At 46.5% G+C, this 23573-nt stretch overlaps 2 protein-coding genes across 5 annotated transcripts in view; both read left to right on the top strand.

Moving 5' to 3' along the window:
- cul4a (cullin 4A) overlaps positions 1 to 11518 on the top strand; it is a 36572-nt gene extending 25054 nt beyond the window's left edge. Inside the window, exons 8-20 of the mRNA XM_080534267.1 lie at positions 32 to 114; positions 236 to 303; positions 377 to 495; positions 650 to 842; positions 1492 to 1596; positions 2359 to 2469; positions 5167 to 5252; positions 5684 to 5791; positions 8856 to 8969; positions 9615 to 9720; positions 9972 to 10144; positions 10513 to 10665; positions 10919 to 11518. Of these exons, the coding sequence (XP_080390393.1) occupies positions 32 to 114; positions 236 to 303; positions 377 to 495; positions 650 to 842; positions 1492 to 1596; positions 2359 to 2469; positions 5167 to 5252; positions 5684 to 5791; positions 8856 to 8969; positions 9615 to 9720; positions 9972 to 10144; positions 10513 to 10665; positions 10919 to 11014 (1515 nt within the window). The 3' untranslated portion in view covers positions 11015 to 11518. The remainder of the gene's footprint in view (positions 1 to 31; positions 115 to 235; positions 304 to 376; positions 496 to 649; positions 843 to 1491; positions 1597 to 2358; positions 2470 to 5166; positions 5253 to 5683; positions 5792 to 8855; positions 8970 to 9614; positions 9721 to 9971; positions 10145 to 10512; positions 10666 to 10918) is intronic.
- Positions 11519 to 12439: 921 nt separating this feature from the next.
- Positions 12440 to 23573, top strand: lamp1a (lysosomal associated membrane protein 1a). 4 transcript variants are annotated; one of them, XR_013937635.1, is made up of 10 exons: positions 13281 to 13802; positions 16197 to 16315; positions 16671 to 16887; positions 17406 to 17567; positions 17715 to 17920; positions 18010 to 18135; positions 18222 to 18288; positions 21540 to 21707; positions 21905 to 22957; positions 23144 to 23573. XR_013937635.1 is itself a non-coding variant. In XM_080538455.1 (9 exons), exons 1-9 carry the CDS (start codon positions 12479 to 12481, stop codon positions 22042 to 22044), a joined length of 1251 nt encoding a protein of 416 aa, XP_080394581.1. In that variant the 5' UTR covers positions 12440 to 12478; the 3' UTR covers positions 22045 to 23573. The 4 variants fall into 4 exon arrangements, 3 of the variants coding, with proteins under 3 accessions (XP_080394581.1, XP_080394580.1, XP_080394579.1); XM_080538455.1 differs by lacking the exon at positions 13281 to 13802 and adding an exon at positions 12440 to 12524 and having other exon boundaries at positions 21905 to 23573; XM_080538454.1 differs by having other exon boundaries at positions 16200 to 16315; positions 21905 to 23573.

Genomic DNA, 23573 nt, shown 5'->3' with positions numbered 1-23573 from the left:
CTCTCTCTCTCGTGTGTGTGCGCGTGTTCAGGTGCCAGTGTACCTACATCACGTGGCACGCCGGTTGGAGGAGGAGAACGACCGTGTCATCAGCTACCTCGACCAGAGCACTCAGTAAGATATTCCCTGCATACGTTTGACTGACTAGGCCTGTGCTCCAATCATAGACGACAGTAGCTCAGTGGTTTTGACCTCTTTACTTACACACCCCGTTCTCTCTCTCTCACTCTCTCAGAAAACCACTGATCTCCAATGTAGAGAAACAGCTGCTTGGGGAACACATGACGGCCATATTGCAGAAAGGTAAGAGCACTGAGATTGTGTTTGCGTGTGTCTGTCTGTCTGTCTGTAACACTCACCCTCTTCTCTGTCTCAGGTCTGGGCATCCTGCTGGATGAGAACCGTGTGACTGAGCTGGCCCTGCTGTATCAGCTCTTCAGTAAGGTGAAGGGAGGCCTCCCCACTCTCCTGCAGTTCTGGAGAGACTACATCAAGGTGTGCATACACACACACACACACACACACTCACACACACACACACACAACATATTTTATAATTGGACCCACAATGACATGTTTTTTTCACACATCATTCTCCCTGTCACTCACACTCTATCTCCTCATCAATGTGTGTGTGTGTCTGTTTCAGAGTTTTGGAGGGGAGATTGTGGGGACTCCAGAGAAGGATAAGGACATGGTCCAGGAGCTGCTGGACTTCAAGGACAAGATGGACAACGTTGCCCAAGGCTGCTTCAACAGGAACGAGACCTTCATCAACGCCATGAAGGAGGCCTTTGAGAGCTTCATCAACAAGAGGCCCAACAAACCTGCAGAACTCATAGGTAAAGAACCCGACACACCTGCAGAACTCATAGCTAAAGAACCTGACACACCTGCAGAACTCATAGCTAAAGAACCTGACACACCTGCAGAACTCATAGATAAAGAACCCGACACACCTGCAGAACTCATAGCTAAAGAACCCGACACACCTGCAGAACTCGTAGGTAAAGAACCCGACACACCTGCAGAACTCATAGCTAAAGAACCCGACACACCTGCAGAACTCGTAGGTAAAGAACCCGACACACCTGCAGAACTCATAGCTAAAGAACCCGACACACCTGCAGAACTCATAGGTAAAGAACCCGACACACCTGCAGAACTCATAGCTAAAGAACCTGACACACCTGCAGAACTCGTAGCTAAAGAACCTGACACACCTGCAGAACTCGTAGGTAAAGAACCTGACACACCTGCAGAACTCGTAGCTAAAGAACCTGACACACCTGCAGAACTCGTAGGTAAAGAACCTGACACACCTGCAGAACTCGTAGCTAACGAACCCGACACACCTGCAGAACTCATAGCTAACAAACCCGACACACCTACAGAACTGTGAAATAAAAAACTAGATTTTGATCAGTCACAAGGACCCTTGTGTTTGTTGTGGTGTTGGACCTGTTCTGACGGTGGTGCTCTTCTGTCCAGCTAAGTACGTGGACTCTAAACTGCGGGCAGGGAATAAGGAGGCCACAGAAGAGGAGCTGGAGAGGATCCTGGACAAGATCATGATCATCTTTCGCTTCATCCACGGTCAGAGAGATGTGTGTGTGTGTCTGTGTCTGTGTCTGTGTCACTGTCTCTCAAGAAAATGGACAGCTGACTCACTCATTAGATCATGTGTGTTTTCATTTGATTCAGACTAGGCCTGTTAGTCATGTGACTATAACCCTGGGTTGAGCACTATTACATTATGTGCTGTGAATATCAATGACTGGATTGATTTGACCAAGACTGGTTTGTTTGTTCTGGGTTAGTGTTAGACTGACTGGCTTGTCTTATGACTTGTTCCACTTGAACAGTGCATTTAGGGGTGTGTAGTCAAGATTAGGCTGCACTGTATGTTCTAACCAGATTGTTAGACTTTACCTAGAACCTTTTTCTTCTCTTTTTTTCTGAGTTGGGCCATCGCCCTCATATTCTTTTATTTATTTTTCATTTCATTGGATAGAGATAGTGAAGACAGACAGGGAGCAAGGTCAGAGGAAGTGAGTAATAGAGGAGGGACTAGTCAGGATGCAACACTGCATTGCCAGTACATTGCTTTAGTATGCTAGCGTGGTTCTTCCCAGGATTTTGTGGAATTTCTGGGTTGCATTATCAAAACTGTTAAACTGTTTCAGGTTCAAATACCTAAAATATGCTGAATTTAACGAGGAACATCATAACAATCTTGCTTTTAACAGTGATGTATTGGAGATCAACGATAGTTACTCTATCATTAATAAATATCTTTCATTTTTGGGGGAAAACGTTGTGATTGATTGCACCCTAACCTGTGTCTGCCCCCTACAGGGAAGGATGTGTTTGAGGCCTTCTATAAGAAGGACCTGGCCAAGCGACTGCTGGTGGGCAAGAGTGCCTCTGTCGACGCAGAGAAGTCAATGTTGTCTAAACTCAAACACGGTAAGTTTCTGTCTTGACAGGACCCCTTATCGACATCAGAGAGTTGGCTAAATCCAAGTGTCTGTCAATGTTTTTTGGATTTTGAAGTATTTCACTGCAAAAAATGGTTAAGGAAGTGACCTGGTTGTTTGTCTCAATATGGGGTTGTGGTGGTTTCCGTAGTAACCACGGGACGAGCTAGCTTAGTTAGCCTTTCTCAGGGTTCCCACGGGTCCTTGAAATCCTTGAAAGTTTGTGAATTTGAGGGGGGGGGGAAATCAAGGTCTTAAAAGTTTTTGAAAATAGACATGGGTCATTGAAAGTGCTTGAATTCCCCTCTCTCTCATTCTCTCTAATAAATATATATATACAGTGCCTTGCAAAAGTATTCACCCCCCTTGGCTTTTTACCTATTTTATGACATTACAACCTGTAATTTAAACATTTTTTTAATCAGAATTTTATTTGATGAATCTGCACAAAATAGTGTTAGTTTTTAAATGAAATGAGAAATATATATATAAAAAAAGAATAAAAAAAAAAAAAAGAACTGAAAATTGGCATGTGCATATGTATTCACCCCCTTTGTTATGAAGCCCCTAAAAACCTCTGGTGCAACCAATTACCTTCAGAAGTCACATAATTAGTGGAATGAAGTCCACTTGTATGCAATCTAAGTGTCACATGATCTGTCAGTATATACACACCTTTTCTGAAAGGCCCCAGAGGCTGCAACACCTAAGCAAGAGGCACCACCAACCAAACACTGCCATGAAGACCAAGGAACTCTCCAAGTCAGGGTTGGGTTATAAAAAAAAGTGCTTTAGCAGTATGCTTGGGGTCGTTGTTGGGGAGTGGGGAGAACAAGTATTTGATACACTGCTGATTTTGCAGGTTTTCCCACTTAGAAAGAATGTAGAGGTCTGTAATTTTTATCATAGGTACACTTCAACTGTGAGAGACGGAATCTAAAACAAAAATCCAGAAAATCACATTGTATGACTTTTAAATAATTAATTTGCATTTTATTGTATGAAATAAGTATTTGATCACCTACCAACCAGTAATAATTCCGGCTCTCACAGACCTGTTAGTTTTTCTTTAAGAAGCCCTCTTATTCTCCACTCATTACCTGTATTAACTGCACCTGTTTGAACTCGTTACCTTTATAAAAGACACCTCTCCACACACTCAATCAATCAGACCCCAACCTCTCCACAATGGGCAAGACCAAAGAGCTTTCTAAGGACATCAGGGACAAAATTGTAGACCTGCACAAGGCTGGGATGGGCTACAGGACAATAGGGAAGCAGCTTGGTGAGAAGGCAACAACTGTTGGCGCAATTATTAGAAAATGGAAGAAATTTAAGATGACGGTCAATCTCCCTCGGTCTGGGGCTCCATGCAAGATCTCACCTCGTGGGGCATCAATGATCATAAGAAAGGTGAGGGATCAGCCCAGAACTACACGGCAGGACCTGGTCAATGACCTGAAGAGAGCTGGGACCACAGTCTCAAAGAAAACTATCAGTAACACACTACGCCGTCAGGGATTAAAATCCTGTAGTGCACGCAAGGTCCCCCTGCTCAAGCCAGCGCATGTCCAGGCCCGTCTGAGGTTTGCCAATGATCATCTGGATGATCCAGAGGAGAATAGAGCTTTTTGGCATAAACTCCACTCGCCGTGTTTGGAGGAAGAAGAAGGATGAGTACAACCCCAAGAACACCATCCCAACCGTGAAGCATGGAGGTGGAAACATCATTCTTTGGGGATGCTTTTCTGCAAAGGGGACAGGACGAATGCACCGTATTGAGGGGAGGATGGATGGGGCCAAGTATCGCGAGATCTTGGCCAATAACCTCCTTCCCTCAGTAAGAGCATTGAAGATGGGTAGTGGCTGGGTCTTCCAGCATGACAACGACCCGAAACACACAGCCAGGGCAACTAAGGAGTGGCTCCGTAAGAAGCATCTCAAGGTCCTGGAGTGGCCTAGCCAGTCTCCAGACCTGAACCCAATAGAAAATCTTTGGAGGGAGCTGAAAGTCTGTGTTGCCCAGCGACAGCCCCGAAACCTGAAGGATCTGGAGAAGATCTGTATGGAGGAGTGGGCCCAAATCCCTGCTGCAGTGTGTGCAAACCTGGTCAAGAACTACAGGAAACATCTGATCTCTGTAATTGCAAACAAAGGTTTCTTTACCAAATATTAAGTTCTGTTTTTCTGATGTATCAAATACTTATTTCATGCAATAAAATGTAAATTAATTACTTTAAAATCATACAATTTGATTTTCTGGAATTTTTTTGAGATTCTGTCTCACAGTTGAAGTGTACCTATGATAAAAAATTACAGACCTCTACATTCTTTCTAAGTGGGAAAACGTGCAAAATCAGTAGTGTATCAAATACTTGTTCTCCCCACTGTATATATTTCTCATTTCATTTAAAAACTAACACTATTTTGTGCAGATACATCAAATAAAATTTGAAAAAGGTAAAAAGCCAAGGGGGGTGAATACTTTTGCAAGGCACTGTATATAACCTTGAAAGGTGAATATATAAGTCCTTGAAAGGTGCTTGAATTTGATGTTTCAGAAGGTGTGGGAACCTTGCTTTCTGATTGAGTCCTCTGTGATTGAGTCATAGTCATGCCAGTAAAAGCAATGGAACAAGCGTACAGGATGTGAGTGTGATGTTTGTGGTTTTTACTTCCTGCGTAGAGTGCGGAGCGGCCTTCACTAGTAAACTGGAGGGGATGTTTAAAGACATGGAGCTCTCCAAAGATGTCATGATCCAGTACAAACAGGTGAATAAACAGTCACACAAACACTGCTCTGTCTGGGTAGACACCTTCACACAAACTGCCCTATCTGACTAAATAAATAGAGCCGATAGTTGAAGTTGACTTAGTTTGCTATCTGAATACCTGTGGCAGCCCAAATGGTAGATCACGGGACGGCTCATTCCTGTTGGGTGTGGCTTATGACTGATAACATCACACAGCAGAGGGAACATGTGAAATGTGTTTGTGTGGCCACATCACTGATTATGGATTAAGTTGTTATGCTTGAATAAGGCCTTTGTAAACGTTTGTGTAGTCAGTTAAGAATACATTTATTTGTATTTGACTATTTTAAATATATAGAATAAAGCTGCTCCAGGGTAAAAACAAAAAAACTATAATCGCAAATAAAACCACAAAGTTATGTGATGTCTGTCTGTCTGTCCTACCCCCAGTACACACAGAACCAGAGCGAGCCCAGCAACATCGAGTTGACTGTCAACATCCTCACCATGGGCTACTGGCCCTCCTACATACCCATGGAGGTCCACCTACCCCCTGAGGTGTGTGTGTGTGTGTGTGTGTGTGTGTGTGTGTGTGTGTGTGTGTGTGTGTGTGTGTGTGTGTGTGTGTCTGTGTGAGAGAATTGTGTGATATGAGAAGTGGATGTGGCTATGTTCTTCCGTAGCCTGTCTAAAACGCTTAGTCACTTGAAATGTCAAACGATGATGTGAGAAAGTAATAATAATAATAATAATTTATTAAATTTATATAGCGCTTTTCCGAGGCTCAAAGACGCTGACAATATAGGGGATATGGGAAACACTAAAACAACAAGTAACATGGAACACAGAGTCAGAGTGGGAGTATAGGTGAGACGAGAGAAGGGCAGGGGGAGGTGGGGGGCAGGTGAAATGGCCGGGAGTCCAGGGCAAAACGACAGGAGCAGCAGGAGGGCGAAACCAAGCTGAAGATGAAACCAGAGTACAGGTGGGAGCAGGTCAGTGGATAGGCTGGGAGCGACCAGCAGTTGGTGGGCAGCGAGCCGTGTAAGCATGGCAGTGAACCAGAGCGACAGCGCGGTGCCGCCGTTGCCGTTGTCATCTGCAGGGCTTAAAGTACTCCGGCACAGTGCCGGATTTCCGGCGTGGGGGAATAAAATATATATATATATATATATATATATATATATCACACGCTATTGGTTTACATCGTAATTTAAAGAGTCATCTTCAGCAAAGAGACAGTTCCGCCTACCAATGGTATTGCTCAAGCCAACCAACGACTTCTAGCCAATCGGAGGCAGAGTAGTGGGGGCGGGCCTTAAGAAGTTTGAGTGTATTGTGAGCTTGTAGAGACGTTCGCTTTTAGCAGCCCGCTGTCTCGCTAACTTTTGTCTATTAAAATGGAAGCAAAGTTTCTCAAAACTGGCGAAGACACAGCTATATTAGAACGAGGAGTAAAAAATAAATGGCGCTGGGCATGGATAGAGGAGAGTAGTGGTGACGGGAAGCCTTATGGGACGTGGTGCCTCAAACTGAGGGAGCCGGGTGCTTGTTTCTGTACGCCGTGCTCGAAGAGACTCCTCTACGGCAGTAGTGGGAAGAAGGTGATCGCTCGACACGCCTCAGATCCCGGTCACCAAGCATCGGTTCGAGCACTCGCTCACACAACAACCTTGCCGGGAGCGACGGCTACAGGTACCATTTTATCTTCAATGACCGACCGTGTTTGCGAGCAAAAGATCCGAGTGTGTGCGTTTATAGCCGAACATGATCTGTCTTTTACAGTGGCTCAGCCACTCGTTGATTTGTGTAAGACGCTATCACAAGATAAAAATGCACTGTCAAAGCTGTCCATTTCCAACCAGCACGCCAGCTATTTAAACACACATGGCCTTGCCCCGGAATTAAAAAAACGGCTATGTGAAAAGCAAAAAAAAGCTACATTTTCGATGAATATCGACGAAGCTACAAATCTCAACATGGACAAAATCCTCAATGTCCTTGTTCGTTTTTTTGATGATGATCTGGGCAAGGTAACGACACAACACCTAGCCAGCAGGAAACTTAACATCGCCAACTCCTCAGCCCTCATGCAGGAGCTCAAAGATATCCTGGAGTCCAATGGTCTTGACTTGTCACTTGTCATCAGTATTCTGCTTGACAACTGTGCAGTGATGAGAGGAAAGAAGACTGGACTGGAGACACAAGCAAGGAAGGAGAACCCTAACCTGCTCGACATATGTGGAGATACAGTTCACATGGTGAACAATGCCGCCAAGGCCATGATGAGCCCATTTACCTCTGAGGTGGAAGGATTCTGCAATGACATCTATTATGATATAGAAAAGCCCAAAGCCTTCACTGGACCACCCAAAGCACTCAAATCCTCCACTGCACCACCTAAAGCTTTCTTTGGACCACCCAAAGCACTAAAATCCTCCACTGCACCACCTAAAGCCTTCACTGGACCACCCAAAGCACTCAAACCCTCCACTGCACCACCCACTGCCTCCACTGCACCACCCACTGCCTCCACTGCACCACTCAAAGCGTCCTCTGTCTCCCCTGGAACACTTAATGCCTTGAAAAGGAGTGTCTCTGAGAAATTGCAGGGCTTTGTTTATGACCCAAAAAGAAGGAGATTATAAGTGATAGTGGCTTAAGTAATCAGTTTGTTCTTTTAAAGACATGTATATATTTTATTCTGTATTGTTATAGTGAGATTTGTTGTTTACAAGGAAAACATGCACTCTGTATTGTTATAGTGAGATTTGTTGTTTACAAGGAAAACATGCACTTTTTGTTTTCCCATGTCAGTGCAATTTATTTTGAATTCTTATGCAAAACATTTGATGGGCTTTATCACAACCTACCTCATCCGTTATTTTTGTATTGACTGATGCACTTTATTTATTTATTTTTTGATATTTTATTTATGCATTTTCAATTTACAGGGATAGACAAGATGCACTTTATTTTTGACACTCTAAAAAAAAGCATTTATGTGCACTGTCTATAACAGATTCTGTTTGTTAGAGGAAATAATAAATGAACATTTGAAGAGTCAGAAGTGTTCTCTTTGTTGTGTTAACAATAGTGAGATTTGGTGAGAACACTATGGAATATTAAATCATCAATCTTTGCTCACTACATAGCCTTTCTTACCTTCAGGTGTGCATGAACTACCGGTTATCAACTGTGAAATTATATCTGTTCTCATATCGGTTATCGGCCACGAGAAGCGGGTAAACATCGGTATCGGTATCAGTTGGAAAAAAATGCATATCGTGCATCCCTAGACATATATGTTGTATTGACTATTAAATAGTATTAATGCATTTAAACATTGAGACAAGAAGCTGTCTTCTGTACCCGCTCTCCCAATATCTCAAACTGTGACCCCCCCTCCCCAAGAAAAAGTTTCAGGCACAGGATGTTTTCCCACTTTAAGCCCTGCATCTGTATTGCCAGCCTGGGACCGAAGTAACACCATTGTTGCCTTTTCTAGTGTATGCCTGTGATTGAAAAATTCCCAACCCTGTCTCTCTCTGGTCTCTACCACCCCCCCCCCCCCCCCCCCCTCTCTCTCTCTCTCTCTCTCTCTCTCTCTCTCTCTCATCAGATGGTGAAGCTGCAGGAGGTGTTTAAGCTGTTCTACCTGGGGAAGCACAGCGGGAGGAAGCTGCAGTGGCAGCCCACCCTAGGCCACGCGGTGCTCAAGACCGAGTTCAAAGAGGTGAGCCAGTCACAGAGGGAGGAGGACGGATATCGATGCAACACCGATGTTTCTCTTTCTGTGGCCAGACTGTTGCCTCATGGCCCTGACAGGATGCATTGCTGCTGCAGACATGGAACAAGAGGAGTAGAGAGGGTATTCCCAGCCAGACACTACCAGCCAAGTTGCAGTGGTGTGACAGGGACCATGTCTGGTCAACTTATTCAAATGTTTGATTGTTGAAGTGGGGAAGAACCGTGAGTGAGATGCGCAGCAGTTGGGAGTCAGACGGGGGAAGGAAGGAGCAGCAGGAGTGTCATCACACATGTTTGATTTTTTTTGAACTTTTTAGCTAAACATAGTATTTCATAAACCTTTGTTGGCTACCCCACCAAAGTGGCTGATAAAATGAAACGATTTACCCGCCAATGTCAAAATTCGAATTTGACCCGCTTCTGCCGACAAACCTATTCACCGGTGTGGGTGTGTCATGTTGCTTTTCACAGTATGTGTGGGATTCCTCTGCCAAAGAAATGGTTTCGTTCTCCGCCAAAGAAATCATGTATTTGATGGGATGCCAGCGAGTTGGAGTCTCCTACCTCTTATAACACATGATAAAGATCCTCCCTATTAGTAACTGTCTGTCTGTCTGTGTCCGTCCTGCAGGGGAAGAAGGAGCTGCAGGTGTCTCTGTTCCAGACCTTGGTGCTGCTGATGTTCAATGAGGGGGAAGAGTTCAGCGTGGAGGAGATCCGCTCAGCCACCGGCATAGGTATGACTTTCCAACTCTGTCTCCCCATCTCTCTCTTTCTCTCACACACTGTCATTCATTCCTTCTCACACTCATTCTCTATCTATCGCTCTCTCTATCTCTCTCCCTATCGCTCTGTCTCTTTAAACAGATTCCTTTCTCTTCTTTTCTCTTTCCCATCTCAATGTGAGCATCATAACATTATTTATTCATGGTGAACAGGAAGAAGTTGACCTGTTTATTTCTCCCCCCCCCTCGAACGACCGTTCCAGAGGAAGGTGAGTTGAGGCGCACCCTGCAGTCTCTGGCCTGCGGGAAGGCGCGCGTCCTCAATAAGAGTCCCCGGGGGAAGGACGTGGAGGACGGGGACCGCTTCAACTTCAACAACGACTTCAAACACAAACTGTTCCGCATCAAGATCAACCAGATCCAGATGAAGGAGACGGTAGGCTGGAGCCTCACAATCACTAACATCTCTCTCTCTCTCTTTCTCTCTACCTGAAGCTTGCCGTAACAGAAAGGAAATCAGTTACACCAGTTTTCACTCTTGCAGGCCAAAGCCTGCGGTGCGCTAGTGGAACACCATTGACATTTTGTCATCCGTGACCAAGGAGAAACCTTCCCCTCCTCTTGTCTAATCCACCGAAGCATTGTGTCAAGACTGTGTCTTTCAGACAGGAAAGACTAGGGCATTGGCTGACTCACTCACTTTCTCTGCATCTTGTTTCTGTTATATGAGTACACATTTATGTTATGGGGCTTTCTAGTGACATTTGACACTTGATTTCATTTTGTGCGTGTTTGTGTGTCCAGGTGGAGGAGCAGGTGAGCACCACAGAGCGCGTGTTCCAGGACAGACAGTACCAGATTGACGCGGCCGTGGTCCGCATCATGAAGATGAGGAAGACCCTCAGCCACAACCTCCTGGTGTCTGAACTCTACAACCAGCTCAAGTTCCCTGTCAAGGTGCTTGTTTCTCCTTCCCCCCTCTCTCCTGTTCCTCTCCCCTCTCCTTTTCTCATTCCCCCTCTCTTTCTCGTTCCTTTTCTCCTCTCTCTCTCTTTTGTCTTTTTTTGTCTTTTTTGCTTGTTCTCCAATGTCACATTCCAAGTTGGCGCACATAAAGTAAACATCACTTAACACGTACAATTATATACACACACACACACACACACACACTCCCGCTTCCAAGTCTCACCCCACTGTGTTCCCTCCGCAGCCGGGAGACCTGAAGAAGCGGATCGAGTCGCTCATTGACCGAGACTACATGGAGCGCGACAAGGAGAGCCCCAACCAGTACCACTATGTGGCCTGAGGGGGTGCTCCCATCCCATCCCCATCCTCACGGTGGGCCCAGGACGGCCCCTGATACAGCCCCTCACCACACCTCGTGCCCCTCCTCCTGTGCCCCTGTCCCCCCTTGCTCCCGGGGCCCAGGCCCAGCTCAGAGGGCCAGGAGGAGAGGCCAGAGCCCACCTGCCCATGCCCAGCTAAAAGCACCCTCAGACGGACTCAGGGCAGGGCCAGGGTGGGGTGGCGATGGAGGCGGCCTGGTTGGTGGGAGGCCCAGCACAAATCCTCTGCTGACGCTAAGAAAAAAAGAAAACTAGCACTTTGTCAAGTTCTGTTGTATTTTTGTTTTTCATTTCTTTATTGTTGTTTTTTGGGGGGGTTTATTTGTGCTCCATCCACCTCTCGGTCTATCAGTTTCAGCTGTAGAATTAGCTTGTCTTTATTTTTTAGTTCTCTGTCAAGCAACATGCTCTGGTCTGTTTGGCACCTCCAGTGTTGCATTGGATTGGGCGCAGGAACCAGGTTTTAGGGGTTATGGGGGGCATGAGGAAGGGGGGGGAGAGGAGGGTCACATGGACATGGACAAGTGGGGAGTGACATGGGGGAGGGAGGGGATGCAGCTGGACAAGAGGACGAACCACTTGGGTGTTCCTTTAGCTTTCTCCTGTATTTTGACCAACATGTTTCCACGCTCTGAATTTTGTAGACCAGATTGTATTCTTTGTAAGAGAGAGAAAAGAAATCTGAATAAATTGATATTTAATGAATGATAGAGTGGTCAGTGTCAGAAGAAGTTGAGTAGTTTCACTAAATGATTTCACTATCCCAGCTAGTCAGGAATCAGCTGTGCGCACCAAAAATATATTTCATGGCCACGTTGTGTGTGTGTGTGTGTGTGTATCCCTGACCACGTGCTGGTAGCTATCTGCCGACAACGCATGTCTCCAAGGCAGCCTAATTTAATTCCCGTCTGAGTAATTCCTTACAGAAACAAATTATCCCTGGGGAAGGAGGGGGCAGGTGGCCACCAATGTCAGAGGTCCTTTCCCCAGGTTGTCTGTTTGACACACCGCTGTGGAAGGTTGAGGGTGCTGGACCTCTCACCCACACGCCTGGGGTGTGTCTCAATAGTCTGAACTTAAGTGGTGTCCTTCTCCATGTCTCCTCTCCTCTGTCCTTACCAGTCTGCACAAAGATAAAGTAAAATCAATAGTAGTACTTAAGGACATGGTATCTACAAGCAATTTGTTGTTACATGATCCGGGTTTAGTTCAACACCTAAAACTACCAAATCAGAAATGTAACATTGGTTTTCTGTTCAGTTACCTCCCTTTGTTTTCCGGGGTCATTCACATCAGAACAGATAAGGAAAGGAGAAGCCAGTTAGACTATTGAGATGCACCCTGCAGTGCTGTGAACCAACCTATTGCCCTCTCCTTCACTCCATGTGTAAATACTTCACTCCAAGCAGCTTGAAGTCTGACCTATGACCTATAACACCATGACCATTCTCAAGAGGAACCAAACCGAAGGTTTGTATACGGAGGTGAACTTTTCGTGCCGTTTAAAATTGTTTTATAGGGTGTAATGACTACTTTTAGAATGATTTTACAAAATCCCGGTCAACACATTGCACCAGAAGTTATTGAAACCGTGTCTGGATCTATACAAACTGAGGCAAAAAAGTTGAACCCTCCCTTCCTCATAGCAAGACTGGGAAAGCATTTGTGACAACACCAACGCTATGCCAATTCTGCTTAGTCACGCTTTTGACCTGCAAGAAATCTCAAATAAACTGTGACATCGATACATCGAAGAAACGGTATTTAGTTGCGGCGACCATCGCGTTCCTTCCAAGGTTTCAACATCCCCTCGTGAATTGCAAGGAGCGTCAGCTGACCGCCCACGGCGCGCGCTCCACCCTGACCTCCGTGCGCAGGGTTGCGCGTGGGGCCTCACATGGCTGTTGACTATTCTGATTTGCTCCTATAATCTGGCTATTGTCACAATTTTTAAACCTATAATTCTACTATATTATTTGGTTAAATGTTAGTCATTTATGTTAATCATTTCTCTTCGTGACATAGATAACAGATACATAATAATACATTTTAAAAATGTGTTGATAGTTGACCACACCAATAACTTGGTTAGAGAGTTCGAGCGAGCCCAGATTTTATCTAAATCTATTTGCACATTGTGCAGTGTTTGTTGATCATTTCCTAGCTTGTTTTTAGGAAATGCTTAAGTCTAAATATGTATGTTGGCCTTTGAATTACAATGTTTATTTTCTGATGAAATCAATGTAGATTTTACATTTTCAGTTTCTATAAAGAAGCCCATGCAGTCGACTCTGGTTTCAGTAGCCTAGAACTGCGTACTCTCTGGCAGGGGGATAGGAGGGGAGGGGTGTCGCTGCCTCACGTGACGGTGCTGGGTGGTTCTAAAGGCTGGTTCACATGACTCGTTACATTCCTTCATATCCAGGGCATGAAAGAAAACCCATCTAACTGTCAGACTCTTGCAACCTGTCCGAACACAGGGCCATGCATACCAACGGGATTAAATAACAAGCAAATAAAGGGGAAAGAAGAACGCGAAGAAGAAGGTCTATAGACTACTTTTCAGTTGCAGAGAACGGAAGCGCACGTATTGGTAGCGCTGGACAAGGCGAAGCTTGTGTACGCTGTCCAGTCTGCGCTCGAAACTCCCTTAAATTCTGTTGCGTGTTATTTACAGTGACAGCGCTCTTCTTGAAATGACACACAAACCTTCCTTGGTTGCTGGCATCGCCTGCATTGCGATCCTCGGTAAGTGTTTATTGTGGATGACCGTTATTTACAGCCGGGATTGAAACGACGTCACATTTAATCTCCGGTGTGGCGTTAGTTAGGCTATATGTGCAGCTTGTTTCTTATATTTACATTTAAGGATCCAAGTATGGTGTTGTGGTTATTCTTTGCTTAAAAATGCTTACCCTGCGTAAGAGGCTATATATTTGTGGTCCCTATTTGGACACGAAGTTTGATTGACAGGCCTTTAATTATAGGGATTTAGTCGATCTACTATTTCCTGTTTCCAGATAATAGCAAATTTGCAGTTATTCAAAAAGTCCATGCAAATTGACAGACCGTGTAAAGTACGAATCAAATGGGGACAGACAGACTGCGAGTTTGTTTTCCTAAATCAACAGCGCGACTGTCAACCGGAGCCGTGCGCTCATAGAGCCGCTCCATTGTACCGGAGCGCTTCACGTGACCGCGGAGGTGCTTTGTATTGAAACAGTGGCCTCTTTATGTAGGCTACATTTTAGCTGGCCGGTCAGACACTATTCTAAATGGTCTCTACTGACTGACACACGACCACAAAGATATGTCACAGCACTGTGAAGTGAGCCAATAGTCACCTAATGTAGGCTGGTTGTGTCTTTTCCTACGGAACTATCAGTGCTTCAATGTTTTGGGGTACCACTATTTGTGGTCTAGACCCAGATTCATGTTGACCTCTACAACTTTGTCCCTTCCCCATTTGAATTATGTTGAGATTTGTGCTGTCAAAATGTGTTTTGCTGAATGTAGAAGCATATTTGTTATAAATACTGAAGTATAGCCATGTGGACTCTTTCTTGCCAATTTAATAATCTTTGGTCAAATCTTATTTCTTGTCATAATCAGATGACCAGCTACCACTGATTGTAGTATTGTAGTGTTGAATGTGTCAATACAAGCCGTGTGCGTGTGTGCGTGTGCGTTTGATTGATTGATTGAAGACTTTATTAGAAGATTTGCAGAAGTAGGTACATGAAAGTACATAATTACATACAAGGTCAACTAACAGGATAAAAACCCAAGAAAGCCACTGGCTTATTTCAATTGGGGTCCTTGATTCTCAATTCATCGTTACATGTAAGACAGACAAAAAAACAAGTACTATCTACAAGATAATACAGACAAATAACTATTACTATCTACAAGATAAAAATACATCCATCATGGGAAGAACAATACAACAAAACATCAGGTATGTACAGCGGGTAGGACAGGTGGGGACATACACCACAGGTGGGGGCGGGGGACAAAACACAAAGTATGTACAGTGGGTAGTTCGGGTCTTTTAATGCGTGTGTGTGTGTGTGTGTGTGTGTGTGTGTGTGTGCGCGCGCGCGCCCGTCCGTCCGTCCGTGTGTGTGTTTGTGCTTGCATCTGTATTCCCATCTGTATTTGTCAGTTTGCCTCTGTGTGCATGTCTGTCTGTCCCATTGTGTGTGTGTGTGTGTGTGTGTGTGTGTGTGTGTGTGTGTGTGTGATTGAGTGTGGGAGTCTGGGAGTCTGGGAGGCAGGCTGGTTCATGTGAGTGAAACTCCCTGAGTCATCATTAACACACACACACACACACACACACACACAAACACAGAGCGGTAGATAATCATGATGGAACCAGAGCCATCTGAGGATGCACATTACAGTTGGACCTGCTCTCCAACCAGACAGATAATGGAGTCGATATCCCAGGCTTGTTACAGTAATAGGGATGGTTCGCTATAGACGGACCAGACTGTTTGGAGGGCACTTTACTCTGAGGAGGAGTCTCTCTCTCTCTCTCTCTCTCTCTCTCTCTCTCTCTCTCTCTCTCTCTCTCTCTCTCTCTCCCCCCCCTCCTTTGACCTCTGTGTCTTGTATCTCCACAGTGGGTAATAAGAGGGTGCAGGGGGTAGGAGGGAGTGTGTCTTGTAGCTCCACAGTGGGTAATAAGAGGGTGTAGGGTGTTGGAAGGAGGGTGCATGTCTCTGTGGCAGATCAGCAGGTATTAATAGTGTTCAGTGACAGTGCCAGGGACAGTGACTAAACTGAACTAGTGTAATAAATCAAGTATTTGCTAACGTTGCTGGGTGTCATAGGGGAGGGGGAGGATGGAGGGATGGGCTGCCGTATTTGCGTCATCAATGAGGTTACATCACTCAGGCAAAGCTCTAGAACTTGTATCTGACTCGGTGTGTTTGAATCTCTTTGGTTTCTGAGGTTATATGGCCTTGACATCTCCTGCAGTGTGATGATGATTATGTTCATGTTGTCTCCCTCATATGGCCTAATGAAGATGATAAGGATCAGTGATGATGATGATAAAGATCGTAATTTTTAGACGAGGGGCAACACGTAATGATTGGGGTCACGTGATGATGATAATGATGATGATGTGTCTCCCAGCAGGTTGTGTTGCGGTAGCGCATGCCGTCACTCTGGAAGTGAGGGAAGGGAACTCCACCTGCATCAAAGCTGAACTCTCCGCCTCCATCCTCATCACCTATGACTCCACCAATGGCACGGTAAACTACACCCCCCACAATCCTCCCTGGCTGGCCTTCTGCACGCTCTGCACGGGTCTGCGCCGAATTCTGTTTCTCCATCCTCTGTCTGACGTGTGCACTCATTCACCTCCCCTCATGGGTTAAACACAGTGGATAGGTGGAATATGCTGGAAACTCCTAGCCGACGCGTACGCCAACCCCATGCTTTTAAATCCATGACGGTGAGTAAATGAGTGCACACTTCAGGGAGTCAACAAGTACACATTCCAGGGAGAACAACGGTAGAGAATCGGAATGCAGCGATGAATTCCACATTCTGCTCTGACAGTTCCTTATAGTCCCATCTTTTTTTTTGCCCTCCCCCCCACCCCAGAGAACAACACAGACGCCCCTCCCTGACTCAGCCACGGTGGACGGCAGCAGCTCATGCGGCGGCACCAGTGGCTCCCCCTGGTTGGTGGCTGTGTTCGGGCCGGGCCACTCCCTGGGCCTGGGCTTCTCCCTCAGCGGCAGCCAGTACAGCGTGGCCAACCTCACCCTGCAGTACAACCTGAGTGACGCCGCAGCCTTCCCACTGGCCAACAGCTCCGGTGAGACTCACACCGTCTTGGCACCATCGAGGGTCATCTTCGCCCTGATCTTGTCGGAAACTCAGAGAGTTTGACTTAGTGAGACTGATTTCACCCTACTCCTATACTGCAGTGGAATGTACTGTTCATACAAGGGAAATTGAGTACAATAGATGTTTTTAAATAGTTGTATACTCCCTTTAAACTGTACAAACCTATGCAATCAGTATGTCCTACACAGGCACACCTTTGCTCACACACTATATACAGACATTTAGCTTTATTATTTTTTGTTTTGCTTTCAAATGAAGTGAGGTGAATGTGAAAAACACATTTCTATTCTGTGTTTTATATGCCCACGTATGAGCTGGGTGCCATTGAGGTGCAATGAAATAACCAAAAATCAATCATACAAGTTCTAGCTAAGTCTGCAGCTGTTGTTTGGTCTTATCAAATGTACCAAATGCAAGTTAGGGTATAATTATTTACTTTTTTTCATAATGATTCCTCTAACCAATGCAACTGTCGTCCCACTTCAGATGTGGTTACCTTGGTGACAACCTCCGTAGGGATATCGGCGCGGGTCAACACCACCTACAAGTGCTTCAGCACCACGTCTGTCAACGTGGGCGGAGCCATCGTCACCTTCTCTGACATGAAGATGGAGGCCTACATGCCCGGAAACGACCTGAGCCCTAACGGTACAACAGACAGACAATACTGTGTGTGTGTGTGTGTGTGTGTGTGTGTGTCTGTGTCTGTGTGTTTCTGTCTGCGTGTATCTGTGTGCTTGTGTGATAACTGCACTGAACTGTTTGTGTGTGTGCATGCTTTTCTGTTCATTACAGAGAGTGTTTGCCCGGCTGATCAGAGTGCCACCACAGCCCCCCCACCCCCACCAGTCACTGCCACGACAACAGCTCCTGCTCCAGTCACCCCTGGAACCCCCGACCGGGGGAGCTACACCGTACCCAATAGCAACGGCACCATCTGTCTCCTGGCCAGCATGGGACTGCAGCTCAACATCTCCTATTTCTCTGCATCCCAGAATAAAGTAGGTCACAAACACACACACACACACACACACACACACAGATTCACACACATCAGTAACTCACTATCACCTGTCTTCCATGTCTGCAGACTGTCCAGGAAGTCGTAAACCTGCAGCCCAATCAGACGACCAGTTCAGGATCATGTGCCGCGACCAGTGCCACCTTGTTGCTAACGCAGGATCGTGCCATCAACCTCAGCTTCATTTTCTCTCTGGTGATGATCTCTGTCTGTCTGTCTGTCTGTCTGTCTGTCTGTCCCCATTGTCTTCTAACCCTAACTCAATGTCCTTCCCCCTGCAGAACTCCACGTCTAATAGGTACCACCTGAGTGGGTTGACGGTACAGGCAGCGTTGCCCGACATGACTGGTGAGTGAGTCCCCCTTTTCGTACCCTTAGGGGCTTCACTCACTACAGGGTCATTGACATTTTTTTCATACATTTAGCAGACGCTTTTATGAATGAATGAATGAATGAATGAATGAATGGTCTTTATTGTCATTGATATAGTACAGGTACCAAACAACGAAATTTGGGAGGGGGGGCTCCCCTGGTGCTAGGGAAAAAAAAGCTAAAAACAAGAAGGGAAAAGAGCTGGTTTACATAAATAAAGGCTATGTACACTATCCACTATACTATACTATACAAATAAAACACTGTGCTGTACTCTATGCTATGCTATACCTATTCTAACATTTCCTATTCTCTGAACCTTATGTACCCTAGGGTTGTCATATTGCACATAGTGTTATTGCACATTCATTTAAAGTGTCGCAGTTTGCAGGTTTGAAATGTACACAGTTGTGTTTCAGTATTACACTTGATTTCAATCTAGTAGCTGCCATCAATTTGTCTAGATTGTCCAGGGCCTAGAACCTAGGTCTTTGCTGTGTTCAGGGCCTGAATGGCCCTGGGGTAGAAGCTGAGCTTCAGTCTGTTTGTCCTTGCGAACATGGTCCTGAACCGCCTGTTCGAAGGCAGCCGAGCAAAGTGTTCGTACCCAGGGTGGGATGGGTCTCTGGAGATCTTGGAGGCCTTCCTGAGGCAGCGTGTGTTGTACAGCTCTTCCAGAGAGGGGAGGGGGGCGCCGGTGATCTTCTGGGCCGATCTCACGACTCTCTGTAGCGCATTCCTCTCTGCGGCTGTGCAGCTGGAGAACCAGATGCAGATGCAGTAGGTGAGGATGCTCTCCACTGCGCAGCGGTAGAAGGTCACCAGCATCTCCTGTCCGATGTGGTCTTTCCTGAGGACTCTCAGGAAGTAGAGCCGCTGTTGTGCCTTCTTGATGATGGCTGCTGTGTTGATCTTCCAGGACAGGTCATCCTGTATGTGCACCCCCAGGAATCGGAGGGTTGAGACTCTCTCCACGCTCCCTCCATCGACGAGCAGGGGCTGGACCTCAGATTTTTTCCTCCTGAAGTGCACGATGATTTCCTGGGTCTTTGACTGGTTCAGCAGCAGGTTGTTAACCGTGCACAGCTTGCTCAGCTGCTCTACCTCATCCCTGTACGCCGCCTCGTCCCCCCCCGAGATGCAGCCCACCACGGTGGTGTCGTCTGCAAACTTTACGATGGAGTTTCTGGGGTGGACGGGGGTGAAGTCGTAGGTGTAGAGGTTGTAGAGGATGGGGCTTAGCACGCAGCCCTGGGGAGACCCAGTGCTGAGTCTGAGGGCTGTGGAGGTGTGGGAGCCCACCCGCACCCTCTGGGGGCGGTCAGACAGGAAGTCCTTGATCCATGCACATATAGAGTGTGATAGTCCCAGGTCTAGTAGTTTGGTCACTAGCCTGTCTGGAAGGATGGTGTTGAAGGCAGAGCTGAAGTCAACAAAGAGCAGTCTCGCGTAGCTGTTTCCCCTCTCCAGGTGGGATAGAGTGGAGTGGAGAGTCGTCGCGATGGCGTCCTCTGTGGACCTGTGGGCTCTGTAGGCGAACTGGTATGGATCCAGGTTGGGCGGGAGGCGTGTGACTATGTGGGCCCGGACTAGTTTCTCGAAGCACTTCATGATGATTGGTGTGAGTGCCACCGGGCGGTAGTCGTTTAGGCAGCTCACCGTGCTTTTCTTCGGGACTGGGATGATAGTTGAGGTTTTCAGGCAGGGTGGGATGGTGGCCTGGGACAGGGACTGGTTGAAGATGTTGGTGAAAACCCCGGCCAGCTGGTCGGCGCAGTCCCTCAGCACCCGTCCCAGGACGCCATCCGGCCCTGAGGCTTTCCTGGGGTCCACCGCCTTCAGCACGCGTCTCACTTCATGCTCTGTGAGGGTGAGGCTGCTGAGAGCTGGAGAGAGTGGTGTTTGTGTTGTGGTTACCTCCATTCGCCCCTCGTCGAACCGGGCGTAGAAGGAGTTCAGCTTTTCCGCCAGCAGGGGGTCGTCCTCCGCGGCTGTGAGCCTGTTGGCTCTGAAGTTTGTCATGTGCTGAACCCCCTGCCACACCCGCCTGGAGTCGTTGCTCAGGAAGCATTCCTCAATCTTCTCTCTGTGGTCTGCCTTGGCCTCCCGGATGCCACGCTTTAGGTTAGCCCTGGTGGTGCTGTACAGCAGTGTGTCCTTCCCTGAGAAGGCGTTGTCCCTCTCATTGAGCAGTTTTTGGACCTTCCCAGTCATCCATGGCTTCGTGTTGGGGTAGACCCGGACCCGTTTGTCCACGGTGGCTGAGTTGGTGCAGTTCACTATGTGGTTCAAAACCGACGACGTGAACTGTTCCAGGTCCTCATGCTCATATTCAATTAATTTTAATTTAATTAATTTTAATTTTAATTTAATTTAATTTTGCCATTTAGCAGACGCTTTTATCCAAAGCGACTTACAATTACGAATTACAGGGACATTCCCCCTGGAGTAACTGAGGGCTAAGTGCCTTACCCATGGCATATTCCTGCCATGAGGTGTCATTCAGGCAGATCTGCAGTGGAGCGGACCCTGCTGGCCAGGTTCTGACAGTCTTAGTGGTGATGGGAGCACTTTTCCTCATGGGAGTGTAGGCTTGGATCAGGAGGATTGACACATGGTCAGACATGCCTAGATGAGCTAGCGGTCTAGCCTTGTAAGCAAGCTTGATGTTGGTGTATACCTTATCCAGTGTTTTTTCTCCTCTTGTTGCACATTTAACATGCTGATAGAACTTCGGTAGTACTACCTTCAGGTCAGCATGATTGAAATCCCCCGCGATTATGTGTTATCCAAGGCGACTTACAATGAGAGATGACAGGGACAGTCTCCCTGGAGTAAGTTAGGGCTAAGTGGCTTACTCAAGGGCACACTAGTGGTGGAGTTTACAAGTGGGATTTGAAGTCATGACCTTCTGATCACCAGTCCAACTCACCAGTCCAACTCACTATCCGCTAGGCCACCACTACCCCTATTTCTTTTTTCCTTTCACGTCACCCTTTCAGAACTGTTTCAACTATGGCCGGCCCAGTTCGTCTCAGCTGAGCTAGGTGCAGCTCTGTAGTGTGAATTAGGGTTACTAGGTGCAGGTATAGCCCACAGTGCAATGTACTGTCGTACAGCCTTTCATGAAGTCTTAAAGCAATATAAGGAAATACCTCATTCATCATCTCGCTCTCCTTCTCTCCCTCCCTCCCTCCCTCCCTCCCTCCCTCTCTCCCTCTCTCCAGCACCCTTCTCTGCCAGTAACGTTAGTCTGGACTACCTGCCAGGGACGTTGGGGCGTTCCTACATGTGCAGTGCAGAGCAGACTCTGGCTGTGGTCCCGGACTTCTCCCTCAACACCTTCAGGCTGCAGGTTCAGCCCTTTGGCCTCACGGGAGGACAGTTCGCCACAGGTACGGTGTTTCCTTCTCTCTCTCTCTCTCTCTTGTTCACTCCCTTTATCTCTTTCCCTCCTTTAATGGTCTTTCATCTCTTCATGACCCTGTTGATCAATCAATGGTTGTCCTCACGTTCATGTTCCTCAGCTCTACTGTGTGTGTGTGAGAATGACCTTGACTCTCTCTCTCTCATGCTGCATCCCTCTTTCCAGCGGAGGAGTGCCAATTGGACCAGGACAACATGTTGATACCCATCATCGTAGGAGCGGCTCTGGCTGGACTGGTCCTCATTGTCCTCGTTGCATACCTCATCGGCAGGAAGAGGAGTCATGCTGGATACCAGACCATATAAGGACACACACGTGCACTTCCAGTTCCTGTCAGAGTGCCCACGGAGTGCTGAGATGCTCCAATCAGAACCAACCACTGCTACTAACAGCTGACTAGACCATGTACAAACGAAGCCTGCGAGCTGCTGTGTGTGTGTGTGTGTGTGTGTGTGTGTGTGTGTGTGTGTGTGTGTGTGTGTGTTTTTGTGTGTGTGTGTGTGTGTGTTTTTGTGTGTGAATGAACATTAGTTTTTTGGGTTTCTCTCTTTTACTTACTGTTTATGGATTATTAAGAGAAATTGAATATCTGCTACCTATTACCTAACCACTGTCTGGTCAAACGACCCCCCTCTCCCGGTCCCCTACTCTGACTAATGCATCTCTGCTGCTGTTACCAGCTCTGTATAGCCTGTTAAGTTTGACTCTGTCTTGTGTTTTCTTGGGTGGATTTGCGCTTTCAAGGAATTGAATGATATTTTTATTGTGTATTTTTGTGTAAATAAAAGTGTATCTGACTTGACATTAAGTTATAGTATTAAACTCACGTAGAGGTGGGGTCTGTGTAACCATGGTAACCACACTGAGCTGTCAATCAAGTGCTGAATGATTTTACTGGGGTCTTATGATGGGCTATGTTCCAATAACAGTCAATGAGCTTCCTTATATCCTTCATCCTTCCTTCACAAATTCCTTGTTTATATTGCTTTCACCCACTGAAAGTGATAAGCATAGGAAAGGAAGCCATTTCAGACTTTATGGGGACAAAGTTCATGTTGATTGAGTTTGAAGTGGGACTGGCTGACTTGAGCTTGTATATACAGAGCTCAGCTGAGTCTATCCAGGACTACAAGCGAGCAGTCACAGTGTTGTTGTTGCTTTCCTTTTGGCCTCTCGTGTTGTCTCATGCCGTTGCTTCTATGAAATCACTTCTGCTGAGTTCCAAATGGTGCCCTAGCCCCTTACCTCCTATAGGTTCCCCTGTTGACCTGAGGAAGGAATGGATGGGTGTGAGTAATGTAGGAACTGACCCACCTTGGCATTCTGCCTGAGTGGAACTTTGACCATATTGATTTTACTTGTCCGGTCCTTTCAGATCTATCGGGGTGTCGGGTAAGGGGCTAGGGCTCTGTTTGGAATCTAGCATTAGGAGGTCTAAAAAGTCCTGTGAAAAGGGAAACCTGTGAATGTCTGTCCACCCCATTCCTCAGTCACAACATGTGAAGGAACGACAGGGGAGCCTGGTGGAGGTAGAAATTGATGGATGGTTACATTATAATGCAAGGAACGGCATTCATTTTCTACCTTCAATTTCGACCTCCACCAGCCTCCCCTGAGGAGCATGTATTGTGGTTTCTGAATCTTTGGCCTTACACGGTGGAGGGGGGTAAATAACATAGATGTGGGGGGGGTGGGGGATGTTACATATTGTTTTAACCCCCCGCCCCCCCTCCCTTTGAGATTGTGTTGATATGAGTTGATCTTTTATTTTTGTAGAGAATGCTTTGATCTTTTTCTATCATGCATCTTGCTGAAGTCAATAAAATAAACTTGA

This window comes from Nansenia antarctica, assembly GCF_963989245.1.
Source record: "Nansenia antarctica genome assembly, chromosome: 1".
NCBI lineage: Eukaryota > Metazoa > Chordata > Actinopteri > Argentiniformes > Microstomatidae > Nansenia > Nansenia antarctica.
The sequence above is the reverse complement of the archived record's forward strand: the minus strand, read 5'-3'. Positions and strand labels throughout refer to the sequence as shown.

Coding starts and splice junctions, on each gene's coding strand:
- lamp1a (XM_080538453.1), top strand. CDS start 13,751: ATGACACACAAACCTTCCTTGGTTGCTGGCATCGCCTGCATTGCGATC. Junction 16,316..16,670: donor ATGACTCCACCAATGGCACG/GTAAACTACACC, acceptor CCCCCACCCCAG/AGAACAACACAGACGCCCCT. Junction 17,921..18,009: donor TCTCTGCATCCCAGAATAAA/GTAGGTCACAAA, acceptor CCATGTCTGCAG/ACTGTCCAGGAAGTCGTAAA.